At 44.0% G+C, this 17052-nt stretch overlaps 1 protein-coding gene across 4 annotated transcripts in view; it reads left to right on the plus strand.

The window, feature by feature from the left end:
* MYO7A (myosin VIIA) overlaps nucleotides 1-17052 on the plus strand; it is a 175240-nt gene that overhangs the window by 58024 nt on the left and 100164 nt on the right. For 2 of the 4 annotated variants that reach the window (XM_082218967.1, XM_082218968.1), the window contains exons 4-8: nucleotides 414-566; nucleotides 6110-6127; nucleotides 7941-8125; nucleotides 9471-9592; nucleotides 10783-10925. In XM_082218967.1, the coding sequence (XP_082075093.1) occupies nucleotides 414-566; nucleotides 6110-6127; nucleotides 7941-8125; nucleotides 9471-9592; nucleotides 10783-10925 (621 nt within the window). The remainder of the gene's footprint in view (nucleotides 1-413; nucleotides 567-6109; nucleotides 6128-7940; nucleotides 8126-9470; nucleotides 9593-10782; nucleotides 10926-17052) is intronic. The other 2 variants (XM_082218969.1, XM_082218970.1) reach the window with 1 other exon arrangement.

The raw sequence follows: 17052 nt of genomic DNA on the forward strand, positions 1-17052 counted from the left end.
ATTTGAGTTGAACTGATTTTATAATGAATTGATTTTAGAATGCTGTATTATTTTACTGTTGCTAGCCGCTCTGAGCCCAGCTTTGGCTGGGGAGGGCGGGATATAAATAAATTATTATTATTATTATTATTATTATTATTATTATTAGCAAGTGCTCCAATTGGCTGTGCAATTGCAAGGAAGCCTCTCCTCCGCTTCTTTAGCAAAACACCTTCCTCCTCAAATTATACGCTCTTTTTGTTCACTTTGCTCAGTAAAGCGTCGCCAGGGCATTCCTCCCTGGGCTCGGCTTGCGTGATCTAACTGGCCCCGCAAACCTCTGCAAATGCTGTTACACCTGATCACGCTGTCAGCTTTTTCTTGTCTCTTTCTAACTGCCGGCACACTCTGCTCTTCCCCCTGTCCTTTTGCAGGAGCACTGGATATCCCCCCAGAATGCCAGCCACATCAAACCTATGCACCCCACCTCCATCCATGGAGTGGAGGACATGATCCGTCTGGGAGACCTGAACGAGGCAGGCATCCTCCGCAACCTGCTCATCCGCTACCGGGAACACCTGATTTACGTGAGTGTCGCAATTGGTCATGCCTCCCTTTTGTTCCCTGTGGTCTGTCCCAGACTCATCCACTCTTAATCAGACTTTACTTGCAGGAAATCATAACAACAACAACAACAACAATTTATTCATTTATTTGCTCTGTTAATATCCCACCCTTCCTCCCAAAGGGAGCCCAGGGTGGCGAACTCACCCATAACAATCCTTACCACCACCATTTTAAAAACCATTCTGTTGTTGTTTAGTAGTTTAGTCGTGTCTGACTCTTCGTGACCCCATGGACCAGAGCACGCCAGGCACTCCTGTCTTCCACTGCCTCCCGCAGTTTGGTCAAACTCATGCTGGTAGCTTCAAGAACACTGTCCAGCCATCTCATCCTCCGTCGTCCCCTTCTCCTTGCGCCCTCCATCTTTCCCAACATCAGGGTCTTTTCCAGGGAGTCTTCTCTTCTCATGAGGTGGCCAAAGTCTTGGCGCCTCAGCTTCAGGATCTGTCCTTCCAGTGAGCACTCAGGGCTGATTTCCTTAAGGATGGAGAGGTTTGATCTTTTTGCAGTCCATGGGACTCTCAAGAGTCTCCTCCAGCACCATAATTCAAAAGCATTAAAAAAGCATTCTAAAGACAGTTAAAAGCAGTGTCTACGATGATGATTTCAGAGCTGCCAGGGGACAGTATTATTAAATTATTAAATCCCTCCTGGAAGTTCCATGATGGGGGAGACAGACACAACCCACTGGGGTTACACAAACAGAGGCCTGCCACTGAAAACTGTGGGAATGTTGAGGAAAGTAGGAGAGGGTATATTGATTCAGTATTATCCCCCCTCAACTCATGCTAGTGACCAAGCAGCAGAGCACACTGAGCATTGCTGGAAGCAAGTTGATGGATTCGTTAGAATCATTTATGTTAAGCAATGCAGTCTGGCTTGTTCCTGGTAAGGTTCCCCTTTTATTTCCCAATAATAATAATAATAATAATAATAACAAATAATAAATTTTAATTTATACCCCGCCCTCCCCTGCCAGAGCCATGCTCAGGGTGGCTAACACCAGTAAAATTACAATGAAAAAACCCCCAAAACCAATTTAAAAGACAGGTGTAATAACACAACAATCTTGATTGAAAGTAAGAGTAAAGTTTACTTACATTCAGTCCACGGTAGTATTCAGAAGGCAGGCTTTATCTTTATGTTTGTAGAGAAGCCTCAGTCTTTGTAGCCTCAGACTTTCTACCTGGTGGCTTCAATCCTCTAATAGATGAGCCATGTGCTGCTGGCTAAGAGCCAGCAGAGAACAAAAGAGCAAAAAAGGCAAAAAAAAGGAAGATAGCTGTGTGATTAGCCCTTTTATAGGCTCTGCTAGGGTTGCCTAGGGATGCAGGTGACGCTGTGGGTTAAACCACAGAGCCTAGGACTTGCCGATCAGAAGGTCAGCGGTTCGAATCCCCGCGACAGGGTGAGCTCCCGTTGCTCGGTCCCTGCTCCTCCCAACCTAGCAGTTCGAAAGCACGTCAAAGTGCAAGTAGATAAATAGGTACCACTCCGACGGGAAGGGAAACAGCGTTTCCGTGCGCTGCTCTGGTTCGCCAGAAGCGGCTTAGTCATGCTGGCCACATGACCCGGAAGCTGTACGCCGGCTCCCTTGGCCAGTAAAGTGAGATGAGCACCCTAACCCCAGAGTGGACCTAATAGTCAGGGGTCCCTTTACCTTTACCTAGGGTCACGCCTATCTACCTGGTCACACACAGGGGGAGGATCTCCAGAGCAGGTATGACAGGAAGTACTCCTGGCTGGAATAACATTCCCCAGTGTGTCCACTCTAGGAAACAGGAAACGTTCTATTTGACTGCTACAGTGATGATACATCCCCAAAAAGGCCCTGCCGCAGGCCAAACCTTTAAAAAAAGTGTCCCCATTTAAGATGGACTGTGCATATTCCATAGACCAACCATAGACCAATAGGCCCATTCAGCGCTTTACACGATCATGGAAATCCGTACAACAGGCTTGTACGGTAGGCTAATAATAATAATAATAATTTATTTATTTATACCCCGCCCTTCCTGGTTCAGGAGACCGTGCTCAGGCCGGCTAACAATGAATTTAAAACACTTAATTGATGTTACAAAGAAACCATCATAAAATACGGTATAAAACGTAAATAGCAATAAAATCAAAAATCAATTTAGGGGGGAAATTCATCCAATAAACATTAGATGATCACCAGGGCTAGCTGGCTAAATTAGTCCCACTTGGGCCAGCGAGGAGACCAGGGGAGGATTAGCTGTGGGATCCCAGAGCGGGTAATCTTCATAAAAAAGGAGAGAGGGAGGGAAGGAAGAGGAACAAAGGATCAAGCCAGGTTCAAATTGAAAGTGTAGGATCTAAAGGGCAAGGACACTGCTCTCAGGGAGCCACAGAATCGTAGAGTTGGAAGGGGCACCAAAGGCCATCTATTCCAACCCCCTGCAATGCAGAAATCTCAACTGAAGCTTCTATGACAGATGGCCAGCCGACCTCTGCTCACAGTCATGGCCCTGCTTTTGGGGAGGCAGCCGGGGTGGTGGCCATGTGCTAAGAGCACATGGCTGGGGTGGGAGAGTGAGAGAGCCTTCCTCTCTCCCCATACCCTAATGCAACGGACCCCCATCATCCAGCCCGGGCACTGGGGTCCAGCTCTGAGGGCCTTCTGGCGGTTCCCTCGCTGCGAGAAGTGAGGTTACAGGGAACCAGGCAGAGGGCCTTCTCGGTGGTGGCGCCTGCCCTGTGGAACACCCTCCCAGCAGATGTCAAGGCAATAAACAACTATTCTACCTTTAAAAGACAACTGAAGGCGGCCCTGTTTAGGGAAGTTTTTAATGTCTGACACTATTGTTTTTAATGTTCAGTTGGAAGCCGCCCAGAGTGACTGGGAAAACCCAGCCAGATGGGCAGGATATAAATAATAAATTATTATTAGTGATGTGGGTGGCGCTGTGGGTTAATCCACAGAGCCTAGGACTTGCTGATCAGAAGGTTGGTGGTTCAAATCCCCACGACGGGGGAGCTCCCCTTGTTTGGTGCCAGTTCCTGCCCATCTAGCAGTTTGAAAGCACATCAAAGTGCAAGTAGATAAATATGTACCGCTCCGGCGGGAAGGTAAACGGCGTTTCCGTGCGCTGCTCTGCTTCGCCAGAAGCGGCTTGGTCATGCTGGCCACATGACCCGGAAGCTGTACGCCGGCTCCCTCGGCCAATAAAGCGAGATGAGTGCTGCAACCCCAGAGTCGGCCACGACTGGATCTAATGGTCAGGGGTCCCTTTACCTTTACCTTATTATATTATTATTATCTGTGTGAGAAACAACCCCATGCTCTTCCATTGCTAACTCCTGTCTCTGCTTAGAATTTAAATTTGCATTGGGGGGGGGGTGAAGGAAGAGAAGAGGCAGCCACATCTTGGTGTGGCCACAGGCATCTGAGCACTCTGGCCTCGGCGCAGCGCATTAACTTTTCATTAAGTGCATGAAACACTGTCCTGGATATCTGTCTCTTCGTAGGAGGTTCACCCTGAAGCAGCAATGAATTTTTCATCAGATTAGCAACCCTAGGCTCCTTGATGGTTCTTACTGAATCGCTCCCCCACCCCCAAGATCCATACGCTTCGGCCTTCTTAAGCAATGAGTCCCAATGGACAACTTGTCAGCATCCCAATTTAGGGGGCAGCTGTCTAGCTGTGTCTTTCAAAGGAGTGGAGCTGTCCAGAAGGACGTTTGATGAAGAGGTAAATCTATAGGGCGCTGTTGCATCAGCAACTGCCAAGCATCAAACGTTGGAGGCATCGCAATGGCAGCAAATCAGCTCTTGGGCTAAGTTTAAGAAGCTGTTTTTGGTGAACACAGCCCTACACAGCCTGGGGACCTGTGTCACTAGACACGGGTGGCGCTGTGGTCTAAACCACTGAGCCTCTTGAGTTTGCTGATCAGGAGTTCAGTAATCCGAATCTGCATGACGGGGTGAGCTCCCGCTGCTCTGTCCCAGCTCCTGCCAACCTAGCAGTTCGAAAGCACACCAGTGCAAGTAGATAAATAGGTACCACTCCAGCGGGAAAGTAAACAGCGTTTCCATGTGCTCTGGTTTCCGTCACGGTGTCCCGTTGCGCCAGAAGCGGTTTAGTCCTGCTGGCCTCATGAGCCGGAAAGCTGTCTGTGGATAAACACCGGCTCCCTCGGCCTGAAAGCGAGATGAGCGCCACAACCCCATAGTCGCCTTTGACTGGACTTAAGCATCCAGGGTTTTACCTACCTACCTTACCTTTACACAGCCTGAGACCGGGGTACCTAAAAGATTGACTTGGCCCTTATTTACCCAACCGACCACTGTGCTCTGCAAGCAAAGGATTCCAGACCATCTTATCATCTTATCATGAAGCCTATTCAGCACAGTATAGGAGTTGGGCAGCTGTCCTTTGGAACTCCTCTCCCCATGAATGTTAGGCAGGCACTGGCTCTGTTGTCTTTTTTGGTGTTTGCTGAAGGCATTCCTCTTCCAACCAAAATTTGTAATTTACTAAGCAAAAAAAGGTTCTGTCAAGTCTAATATATGCATAAATCCTATTCCCAGTAGAAAAAAAAACAGTCACAGAACCAAAAACTGCACAAAACAAATGAAATACCATGAAAATCCCTGAAACGAGAAGTAATCGACTAGAAATATTATCTTATGGAAATAAACTAAATAGTAAAAATCAAAAAGTTTAAGGAAAAATTAGAAAAACCTAAAATTGAACAAAGCCTTAACGGGATGCCCACTACAAACCTCGTTTCACTGAACTATTCAGTTTCCTCAGAAGGAAATAGAAAAATCATAAACCTTAAATGACCAAAAATTTAAAAAGGGGGGTAGAACTCCCAAAAATTCTGAAGTATTATAATCCTAGCTCCACCTAGGTGAAGCAAAGTGCAGCAATAAAGGATTGAGGACTCAAAAGTACAGTTTCTAATACTGAATTTACAAAAAAAAGGTTTGAAAAACTGAATGGCAAGTTTTAGACAAAGCCCAGCTTAAAAGAAGCAAAGCACAGTTGAGGACTCAGCTGTGAAAATTCTAGTGTTGCCTTTACAAAAAGGTTTAAAAAACCTAAATGGCACAAATTCAAAGAAAGGAATACAAGATAAGCTGTTTCAGATTTTAAACAAACTCAAGACTGGATTGGGCATTGATCTAAGATGCCATCTCCATGTCCCCTGATTCTTTGCCCGCTTCCGATCCTGGCAGCTGGCAGGCCATGCCAGTCAAACTCATGCCCCAATTGAGGTTGATGAGGCAGGTTACAATCCCAACAGTTGTCATACTGTCATACAGTTGTCATAGATTTCTTGTACCGTATGTTTCAGTTTGTGGTTTATGCCTCTTAGAAAATCACATGCTCAGCCGTGGGACAGCGTAGGGCATCCTTTTCCTCTTCCCTCCTCCCCCTCCTTTCCTCGGATGTCTTTGACTTTGACAAAGAGTTTTGTGATCTGCTGATAACAGACAACATGTTTCCCCCTCTGCCTCTGCTTTTTCAAATTTTAGACCAACTGCGGCGGGAGGGTAAGTCTAACTAGCCAAACCGCTGAGCCATCCCATTTTCATACATGCCAAACAAAAAAGCCTTGTCATCTCATTGTGACCTGCTTGGTCATTCATTGATATCCATCTGTCTGTATTTGCTTTATAAACTCATTTGATTAAACCTCATCCGCCATTGGCTTGCTGTGCGGCTGTGCGGCTTTGCTAACAACAAGGAACTGGCAGCAAACTGTGTCTAAACGAAGAAGAAGACCGGTATTGGGAGTTGTAGTGATTTGTTTCTTAATATTCATGTTCTGGTGAAATGAGCATTACCAAAAGCTTTGCCTAACTGCCCGTGCATGACACCATTTTTTGCATGTACAGAAACAATGGCGCTGAGTAATGATGTGATTTTGTTGTTTCGTTCCTTCTGCAAACCATAGAAAATTGGAGGGGCCTTTGCTCCTCACTAATGTGCTCATATAATGTGTCTCAGCAAGGAATTTCACCTCCAGCATCTATAGAGATTAGAAAATGCCTTCCTGCAAAGTCATTGTGGAGTCCAGTACACTCAAAATAGCAATTTTCTGTTGAATCCATCTCAATTTTAAACCTCAATAAACATTTCATATGGATTCCAAAGCAATTTTCCATTGCTTAGGTTGTAGAACATATTCTAATTCCCTGAACTATTTAAGACATTCAACTTCTATTTACCTGCTCCCAATAAACATTTATAAACAATAGTAACAGGTTTGGTTTTCTGTGAAGATCCAATAATTCCTTCCAGTAATTTAGGGCACATGGAGGCAAACAAATAATGTGTATGAAAAAGTGGACATTCGTTAGAGTATACCACTGAATAAATTAAGAATATTAGAAGAAAGTGTGCGTACAACTGCATATTATCAACGACAGTAAGACATAAAATGCATTTTATTAGGGAAAGTTGCTTGCAGAAGTGTGTGTGTTTTAATGCAAAATCACATACCGTATTTTTCTCTCTATAGGACACACTTTCCCCCCTCCAAAATTAAGGGGGAATGTGTGTGCGTCCTATGGAGCGAATGCAGGCTCCTTGGCTTCAGCGATAGCAACGCAAAGCCTGGAGAGTCTTCAGAACTCACACTGCACTCCAAAGGCTTCAGGGAGCTTTGAGGCTGGCGGTCGGGGAAAGCACGCAGCCTTTGCGCTGCTCCCCAACCTGCTCTTTGGGGCTGGCGATGGGGGAAAGCAGCGCTTCTCCCTGCCAGCCCCAAAGAGCAGGTCAAAAGTAACCCAAAGCCTCTGGAGCGCAGCAGAAACTCCCGCCGCGCTCCTGAGGCTTCAGGTTGCCTTCACTGAAGCCTCCAGAGCAAGAGGGGTCTGTGCGCACCGGCCCCTTTCGCTCTCCAGGCTTCCAAGGTAGCCGCCTCCAGAGGCTTCAGGTTGCCTTCACTGAAGGTGACTGAACGCACCTTGAACGCACTGAATGCACCTTGTTTTAGAGGGGGAGAACAAGAGAGAGAAAAATCTCCCCCTCTCTGCGAAGCGGCAGGAGAAATGGAGTTTCTCTGAAGGGGCTCTGGGCAGAGAGGGGGAGATTTTTTTCTTCTTGTTCTCCCCCTCTAAAACAAGGTGCGTCCTATGGTCGGGTGCATCCTATAGAGCAAAAAATACGGTACATAAATATGTAGGCACATGAGGGTGTGTTTTTTTTTAAAAAAAAATGCAAACTGCTGCAAAATTCTAGGGATTTCATCTGAAAAACCAAGAAGCAGAGAGAAACTGAAATTGACCGATTCATCCACCCCATCCGACGCAGCTGTTCTTACGTTTTTTCCTTGTGTGAACAAGTCTTTCCTCTTTCCAGACCTACACCGGCTCAATACTGGTGGCTGTGAACCCTTACCAGTTGCTTCCAATCTACTCACCGGAACAGATCCGCCTCTACACCAACAAAAAAATTGGGGAGATGCCCCCCCACATTTTCGCCATCGCAGACAACTGCTACTTTAACATGCAGAGGAACAACAAAGATCAGTGTTGCATTATAAGGTGAGTGGATGGATTTCACAGGTACGTGGCTGTGAAAGGCTCCATCTCTTTGCTTTGAAGGAGCTGTGGCTTCTTATAAGTCAGGAGTTTGAGCCGCTGGTCCACTTTACCCAGGACTGACGCCCAGGCCAAAGGTCTTTCCTCCCAGATTTGCTAGCAGAGATACTTACTGGAGATTTTGGCAACAGACTCTTGGTTCTGGCAAAAGCAAGGAGCTTGTTTCGGGAGAAAATTTCCTTTGGGGGTCCAGTCTGAAGGCTCACACTAAATTCCCCCTTGGCTCCTTGAAGCTGTCTTTCACATCTCCCTGTGTCTGGGACCTAGCTGTCAACTTTTCCCTTTTCTTGTGAGGAATCCTATTCAGAATAAGGGAATTTCCCTTAAAAAAAGGGAAACGCACAGCTATGGTCTGGGACAGGGCTGGATTTAGGTTTGATGAGACCCTAAACTACTCAAGGTAATGGGGCCCTTTAAATGTCCAGCTGTCCTTTGTCAACAACAAATTGTTGCTGTTTTTTGTGTTGAATATATAGTAATTTATGGACCTAATAGGTATCGAAAACCATTTGCACATGTTGCCATGCAACCAGTACATGCAGAATGTAGGCACCCTATATATAGAAAGGAGCAAAACAGTGATATTTTAGGGAGCAGGCTAGCAGGCGGGGCCCATGACTTACATCATAGGAGCCTACACAACACAAAACACTCTTATTGTGTGTAAGTTTTATTTTATTTGTTTTTTATCTTAGATTTTGGAAATGTAAGGTAAAGGTAAAGGGACCCCTGACCATTAGGTCCAGTTGTGACCGACTCTGGGGTTGCAGCGCTCATCTCGCTTTATTGGCCGAGGGAGCCGGCGTACAGCTTCCGGGTCATGTGGCCAGCATGACTAAGCCGCTTCTGGCGAACCAGAGCAGCACACGGAAACGCCGTTTACCTTCCTGCCAGAGCAGTACCTATTTATCTACTTGCACTTCATGCTTTCAAACTCCTAGGTTGGCAGGAGCTGGGACAGAGCAACGGGAGCTCACCCCATCACAGGGATTCGAACCACCGGCCTTCTGATTGGCAAGCCCTAGGCTCTGTGGTTTAACCCACAGCGCCACCCATGTCCCACTTTGGAAATGTACATCCAGGGTTTTTTCCCTTTAATTTTTTTTGGGGGGCCCCAAGAGAGTGGGGCCCTAAGCTATAGCTTGTTTAGCTTATACGTAAATCTGGCACTGCTCTGGGATCATGGAGAACAACAGAAGCGAGGAAATTGGGGGCAGAGAAGCTTTACTGTCCTTCGTGTTGACGAGATTTGGCCGTGTGGTCACACCCAATTTTGTTGTTGTTGCAGCGGTGAGTCGGGCGCAGGGAAGACAGAAAGCACCAAACTGATTTTGCAGTTCCTAGCTGCAATCAGCGGGCAGCACTCTTGGATCGAACAGCAAGTTCTGGAAGCCAATCCCATCCTAGAAGGCAAGTTCATAAACGTGGAGAGGGATGCTTCTTTGTAATGTGCTGTTGACACCCCAATCACCGGGCGCTGCAAGATTCCAGGGGTTCCAGCCACTTGCCCAGGGTTCAGTTTCTCCAGAATGAGGGGCATTGGAGACTGTGGTATATTTAGGATATTTATTGTTGTTGTTTAGTCGTTTAGTTGTGTCTGACTCTTTGTGACCCCATGGACCAGAGCACACCAGGCACTTCTGTCTTCCACTGCCTCCCGCAGTTTGGTCAAACTCATGTTGGTAGCTTCGAGAACCCTGTCCAACCATCTCGTCCTCTGTCGTCCCCTTCTCCTTGTGCCCTCCATCTTTCCCAGCATCAGGGTCTTTTCCAGGGAGTCTTCTCTTCTCATGAGGTGGCCAAAGTCTTGGAGCCTCAGCTTCAGGATCTGTCCTTCCAGTGAGCACTCAGGGCTGATTTCCTTCAGAATGGATCGGTTTGATCTTCTTGCAGTCCATGGGACTCTCAAGAGTCTCCTCCAGCACCATAATTCAAAAGCGTCAATTCTTCGGCGATCAGCCTTCTTTATGGTCCAGCTCTCACTTCCATACATCACTCCTGGGAAAACCAGAGCTCTAACTATACGGAACTTTGTCGGCAAGGTGATATATTATATTTAGGATTATATTTAGGATTGTTATATTTAGGATATAGGGTTTATTGACACATATATACAACCTGAGCCTACGATGGAGGGGCTCACAGCATTGTCACCCCATGGGGGCCTTGTGTCTCCCATTGCCGCAGCCTTGGCTTCAAACACAAATAAGGCATGGCTCTCTTTGTCTCCCAGTTTCCCAGCCTATTGTCTGGTTCTAGCTTCTAGCTGAGACCTCCACCTCTGACTTTTGTCTTTCTATCTACCGCACAGTTGAGGGAGCCCATTTCCCCTCTGGCACAGAGCCACTTCCTTTGTTACCTTAACAGCCCATACTTAGCGGATTATGATGACCCTTGTCTCGTTGATTCAACAATTGAATCCCTTCCGGATGCAGGAATTGGAAAGGTCTCAGGCATCCACCCTATCCGCACCCCTAAACTCGCAACAGTACTAAGGTTTATTCAGCTGGGCAACAACCCTACTAAAAACCGATTATGAAAAAGTTGGAGAGAACTCTTGGGGACGCTACTGTTTTCCCCCTTTGTTTTGTCTCCCGTAGCTTTTGGGAATGCAAAGACGATTCGCAATGACAACTCCAGCCGATTTGGTAAATACATCGACATCCATTTCAATAAGCGTGGTGCTATCGAAGGAGCGAAGATTGAGCAGTACCTGCTTGAGAAGTCTCGTGTTTGCCGACAGGTGAGGGTCTTTGGGTGGCAAAGGTTTAGGCGTTCGTCCTCCACATGTATGATTCTCCCTTTGTCCTTCTGAAGCTTTCATTGGGTTCAGGATGGAACCCAAAGCATGGTGTCTAAGCCCAGATGACTATCTTACATAACGCCCAGCAAGGCAACCTTATGCTCATCACATCTGGGAATGTAGTCATCTCAGAAACGTAGGAAAGAGTTGGATATGTTTAGCCAGGACATAAGACTATCAAGGGGAGGTGGGAGTAAGGAAAGCCAGTGTTGGGTCGTGGTTAGAGAGGTCAGACTAGGACCTGGGAGACTAAGAAAGTTTGGTGCTAGGCCCACTCGCAGGGTCGTTGTGACGGTAGATAGAATCTGACTTGATTAAATAATTTTATTACTTTTCAATTACAAAAATTCAATGCGTGCCATATTATATTCACACCAAATAGCAATAGCAATTCAAATACAAATCAATTGCATAGCCAATTTGTTATGTACTGAAGTTCTCACCCTGGGCCAGCAGGGGGATACTGTAGATAGTTATGCAAATAAGGGATCGAAAGTGACGTTCAGTGATTGGATAGTTTTAGAAAATTGTTACAGTTACATTGTACTGGAGCTCTATATAAGCAGGCTGACTGAACCTTTCAGTTCAGTTCTGTTCTGGCCCGTGAATAAACAAGAGCTGTTTGAAGAATAGCTGTGTTGTCTGATATGTTCACCCACAACTTAACACAATTATATATAAAAAATTGTCCAGTAGCCCCTTAGAGACCAACTAAGTTTGTTCTGGGTATAAGCTTTCGTGTGCATGCACACTTCTTCAGGTACCACAAAATATACCTTCTGCAGATGTACATGAAAGCTTATACCCAGAACAAATTTAGTTGGTCTCTTAAGGGGCTACTGGACAATTTTTATTTATTTATTTTGACTGCATCAGACCAACACGGCTACCTACCTGAATAGCCGATTATAAATTTTGTGTGGCTTCCCACGTGCTGTTCTTCAAGGTCTGATTCCCTTTAATTCTGCCTCCAGACTATTGTTCAAACCAAATACAATCCACTCTTGATAAAATCCCTTATACCACAGCTACAATAACTTAACTTCGATTCGCATTGACACAAATAATAATGTGTAAATTCGCAAGTGACTTGGAACTCAAGGCTGATGTGGCCTGTTTAATTATTATTTGCTGATGTTTGACTTTAGTGTTCACTATAAGATTCTAATGGTTTGTTGAAAGTTGCTTTGTTTGATAGAAGTTGTTTACTTTAAAGTTATTGTGACTTTTATATTGGATCAGATTGTTACTATTAATGTTTGAGGTTTTATTACGTTTTTATGTCTTGGAAGCTGCCCAGAGTGGCTTGGGCAGGACTTCCGGTCGGCACCAGCTCTAATGGCGGTCCTCTTTCCGAAGCTCCGGAGGAGGACGGCTCTGCGAGTTCGGGTCTGACCCGCTACGGCAAGCGGGGGACCCCTAAAATCACGGGTGCGGAAGCCCGTGAACAAGGAGATTCGGTGGGCACCCGAAGCGCCCCTCTTTACCGCAGAAAGAGCCTTTTTAAAGGCTCTGGAACGACAACGGGGGAGCGCGGTGCTGAGAATCGCTACCCAGCCCGCAGGGTGAAGCCGCGTCGCCATTGGAGGAGAGTGCCGATTCCTTCCTGTAAATTTCGGACTGTAAAAACCCGTGAGTAAAATTGATCTTCTATTGGATACAAAGGTACCTGCAATTTGGTTGAAAACGGGGAAAGAGCAAATTAAGGAAGTCTGCCTTCCCCCGACTGCATGATAAACAAAGCAACGTAACTTGAAAACTGCATCCGCAAGAGACATTGCTCTTTTAACTGTTTAAATCTGACATTTAGACATCGAAATCTCCCTCTAGCCTGCAGGACAGAGGGGGGGAAAAAAGGGACTGTATGAGCTGCAGGACTAACTTTTAAAAGCAAGTAAAATTCTCTGCAATCTCTAACCTGAAACGGACTGCCTATAAGACAATAGATCACTGAGCTGACTTTAAATTCCTGTGAAAGTAACATAGTGGGAGTTTTGCTTGATACAAAGTATATGGACTCTGCTGTTACAAATTACTGGAGAAAGTTGAGACTGTATCTCCTGGAGAACTGTGGCAATATACAGATAGAAGCTCTTTTGAAAAACTTGTTTTTCTCTCTTTAACATCTTTTCTCTTTACATGAGGACATATTGATTTGCTCCCTCTAGAGGGGTAAAGTAAAATTTGCTACGGTCTAGGACGGTGGAATTTTCCTCTAGGAGACGGCTCCCGTGGGAAACGACCTTGGGATATGAGTGGCACGTCAGAGGAGATAAGTACGAGAGCCAAGACAAGACAACAACAACAACAGCACCAGCAACAAAAGAAAAGAGGCTCAATTTCAGGTACAATCCCTACAGGAACAATAGGACAAGAAAAAGTGACAGCCGCCTCCATGGATGCAGTGTCACAAGCTCTGCTTAAAATAAACCAATCTCTGGAGAATCTAACAAAGCAGACTGCAGAAAGCTCTAAGAAACTGACAGAAAATTCACAGAAGTTGACAGATTTAACAGCAAGATTAGACCTGAATACAGAATCTTTAAATAAGCTCACTCAAGAAAGTTCTGCAACTCGTAAAATTGCAGAGGAAGCCAGAACCATTGCCGGTGAGACGCAGGAGAAATTGGAACCGATCGTTAAAAAGGTCTACGACCACGATGCAACTCTGGCTTTATGGGATCTACAAAGAAAAGAGAGGAATTTGAAATTACGATTAATTCCAGAAGATGAAGGAGATAATCTTGTGGATTTTCTAACGCAAGAGTTTGAGAACAGCTGGGAAGACCTGGAGGAGGACGATTTTAAGATTACAACAGCGTTTAGACTGGGCAAAAGACAGAACAGAAAGATACCGAGGGATTGTTTGATCACCCTTAGATCGAAGGAAGAAAGAGATAAAATATTAAGACTACACTTTGAAAAGGCCTTGCAAATTGGAAATTCAACCATACAGATCTTCAAAGATATCCCTAAACATATTTTGGACTTGAGAGCTTTTTATAAAGATCTGGCTTATCTGTTGAAGAAGAATAACATCCCCTTTAGGTGGGAATTTCCACAGGGACTGTCCTTTGACTACAAGGGAAAGAAGGTGAAAATAAAGACAATACAGGATAAAGATAGGTTCCTGGAAAGAAATCGAGAGGATCTACAGAAGGGAACTGTGGATCCAGTTGCAGAACAGAAGAGTGTATTAGACATTCTGAACCTATCGTTTGGACAGAACTTACCACCAACAGAGGAAGAACAACAACTGGGAGCTGTCGGAGGAACATCAGAAAAATAACAAGATGGCCCTGCAATTCCTCAGCTGGAATTGTAATGGGCTGAACATGCCTTTGAGGAGACGACAAGTTTTTCATATTTTGAACAAAGAACAATTGGACTTAATATGCCTACAAGAAACCCATATAACTAGAGCTCACAGGAGACTACTTATAAATAAAAGGCTGGGACAAGAATTTATTTCATCGGACAAAGTAAAAAAAAGAGGAGTAGTGATTTATGTAAAAGAGAAGTGGGCTCCAAAAATGATCTTTAAAGATGAACAAGGAAGATATCTGGCAGTTGAGATACAAGTACAAGGAGAAAAATTTCTGATAGTGGGGATTTATGCACCAAACGAAGGCAAGGCAGAATTTTTCAAGAAACTTCATGAAACTTTGATGGACTATTTGGATTATAACATGATAATTATGAGAGACATGAATGGTGTGGTCTCTACAAATATGGATAAGACGCAAAGATTAACAATCACTAAGGAAGGGAGACTCCCTAAGACCTTTTTTGAAATGACTGAAAATATGGATTTAATAGACATTTGGAGAACAAGGAACCCTCTTGAGAGAGAGGGGACCTTCTTCTCCCAAGCAAAGATGACCTGGACCAGAATTGATCAAATATGGGTCACTAGTGGAATGGCTCCGAAAATTAAGAAGGTAGAAATCTGCCCAAAAACCTGCTCCGACCACAACGCCGTGAAGATGGAAATGAAACTTACAACAACTGGTCAGTTTAGATGGAGGATGTATGACGCCCTGTTTCGAGATAAGGAGATCCACATGAAGGCCCAAAAAACATTAAAGGACTATTTTGAAATAAATCTAAAGGCCGATGTGGAAAAAAGAGTGATCTGGGATGCAAGTAAAGCTGTGATGCGAGGATTTTTGATTCAACAAAATTCAATAAAAAAGAAAAAGCAGAATGAGAAGAAGGAAAAGATTTTGGAAAAGATAATAGAAGGAGAGAAAAAATTAAGATCAAAACCAAAGTCCCAGGAGATTTTGAGAGAGATCAAGTTATATCAAACACAATATATGGAATTGATGAATCAAGAGATTGAGTGGAAGATAAAGCAAATGAGACAAAAGACATTTGAATCGGCAGATAAATGTGGTAAACTTCTGGCTTGGCAATTGAAGAAAAGGCAGAAACTAAATACAGTTACAAGCCTAGAAGTGGATGGAAAGAATATATCTAAACCCAATGAGATTAGAAACTGTTTTTTGAGTTATTTTAAAAAATTATATTCTCAAGGGCCACAAAATGAAGAGGACATAGATGAATTCCTTAATAAATATGGATTACAAAAAATCTCTCATCAAAGCAAGGTGGACTTGAACCAGAGAATATCAGAACAAGAGATAGAGGGAGCCATTCAGAATATGCAACTGGGCAAATCTCCAGGGCCAGATGGACTGACTTCCAGATATTATAAATCTTTGAAGGAGTGGTTGATACAACCATTAAAGGAAGTTTGCAACGAGATCTTAGAGGGGAAAAAGGCACCTGATTCGTGGAAAGAAGCGTACATTTCACTCATACCAAAGACAGAGACTGAGAAGACTCAACTGAAGAACTACCGCCCAATATCATTACTTAATGTGGATTACAAAATTTTTGCAGACATTTTAGCAAAAAGATTTAAAAAAGTATTGATGGAGAAGATTCATAAGGACCAAGCAGGCTTTCTCCCCAAAAGACACCTATCAGATAATGTTAGGAATATAATAGACATTTTGGAAAAGCTAGAGGTGAATATAAACACTAAAGCAGTTTTGATATTTGTTGATGCGGAGAAAGCCTTTGACAATATCTCTTGGAGTTTTATGAAAAAGAATCTTCATGGGATGGGGGTAGGGCAAGGATTCGAGAATGGTATGGGTGCAATATATTCTGAACAAAAAGCTAAGTTGATTGTAAATAATGTAATAACTGAGGAACTTAAGATAGAAAAAGGAACACGACAGGGGTGTCCAATTTCCCCATTGCTTTTCATTTCGGTTCTGGAGGTGCTGCTGTATATGATTAGGGAGGACCAGCAGGTTAAAGGTGTACAGGTCGGAGCTAAACATTACAAGTTAAGAGCATTTGCAGATGATCTTGTATTGACCTTGCAAGAGCCAAATACTAGCACGAAAAGGGTGTTAGAAATAATTCAACAATTCGGACAGGTAGCTGGATTCAAATTGAACAAGCAAAAAACCAAAGTCTTAGGGAAAAACTTAACAGACATGGAGAAGGAGAAGTTTCAAGAAGAGACAGGTTTGATGGTGGTTAAGAAGGTGAAATATCTAGGGGTATATTTGACATCTAAAAATTTGAATTTGTATAAGGATAATTATGAAAAATGTTGGTCAGAAATCAAAAAAGACCTAGAAATATGGTCAAATTTGAAATTGTCAATGTTAGGCCGAATTGCAGTTATCAAGATGAATGTATTGCCTAGAATGTTATTTTTGTTTCAAACTTTGCAGATTATTGACAAGATGGACTGTTTTAAGAGGTGGCAGAAAGATATTGCGAAATTTGTCTGGCAGGGCAAAAAGCCCAGAATAAAACTTAAAATACTTACAGATGCAAAAGAAAGAGGGGGATTTGCCCTGCCGGACTTAAAACTGTACTATGAAGCAGCAGCGTTCTGCTGGCTGAAAGAGTGGATGCTCCTCGAGAATACAGATATCTTGGATCTAGAAGGTTTCAATAACGCATTTGGTTGGCATGCATATTTATGGTATGACAAAATCAAAGTACATAGTATTTTTAAAAACCATATTGTTAGAAA

Source organism: Podarcis vaucheri (genome assembly GCF_965113315.1).
Source record: "Podarcis vaucheri genome assembly, chromosome: 4".
Taxonomy (NCBI): Eukaryota; Metazoa; Chordata; class Lepidosauria; order Squamata; family Lacertidae; genus Podarcis; species Podarcis vaucheri.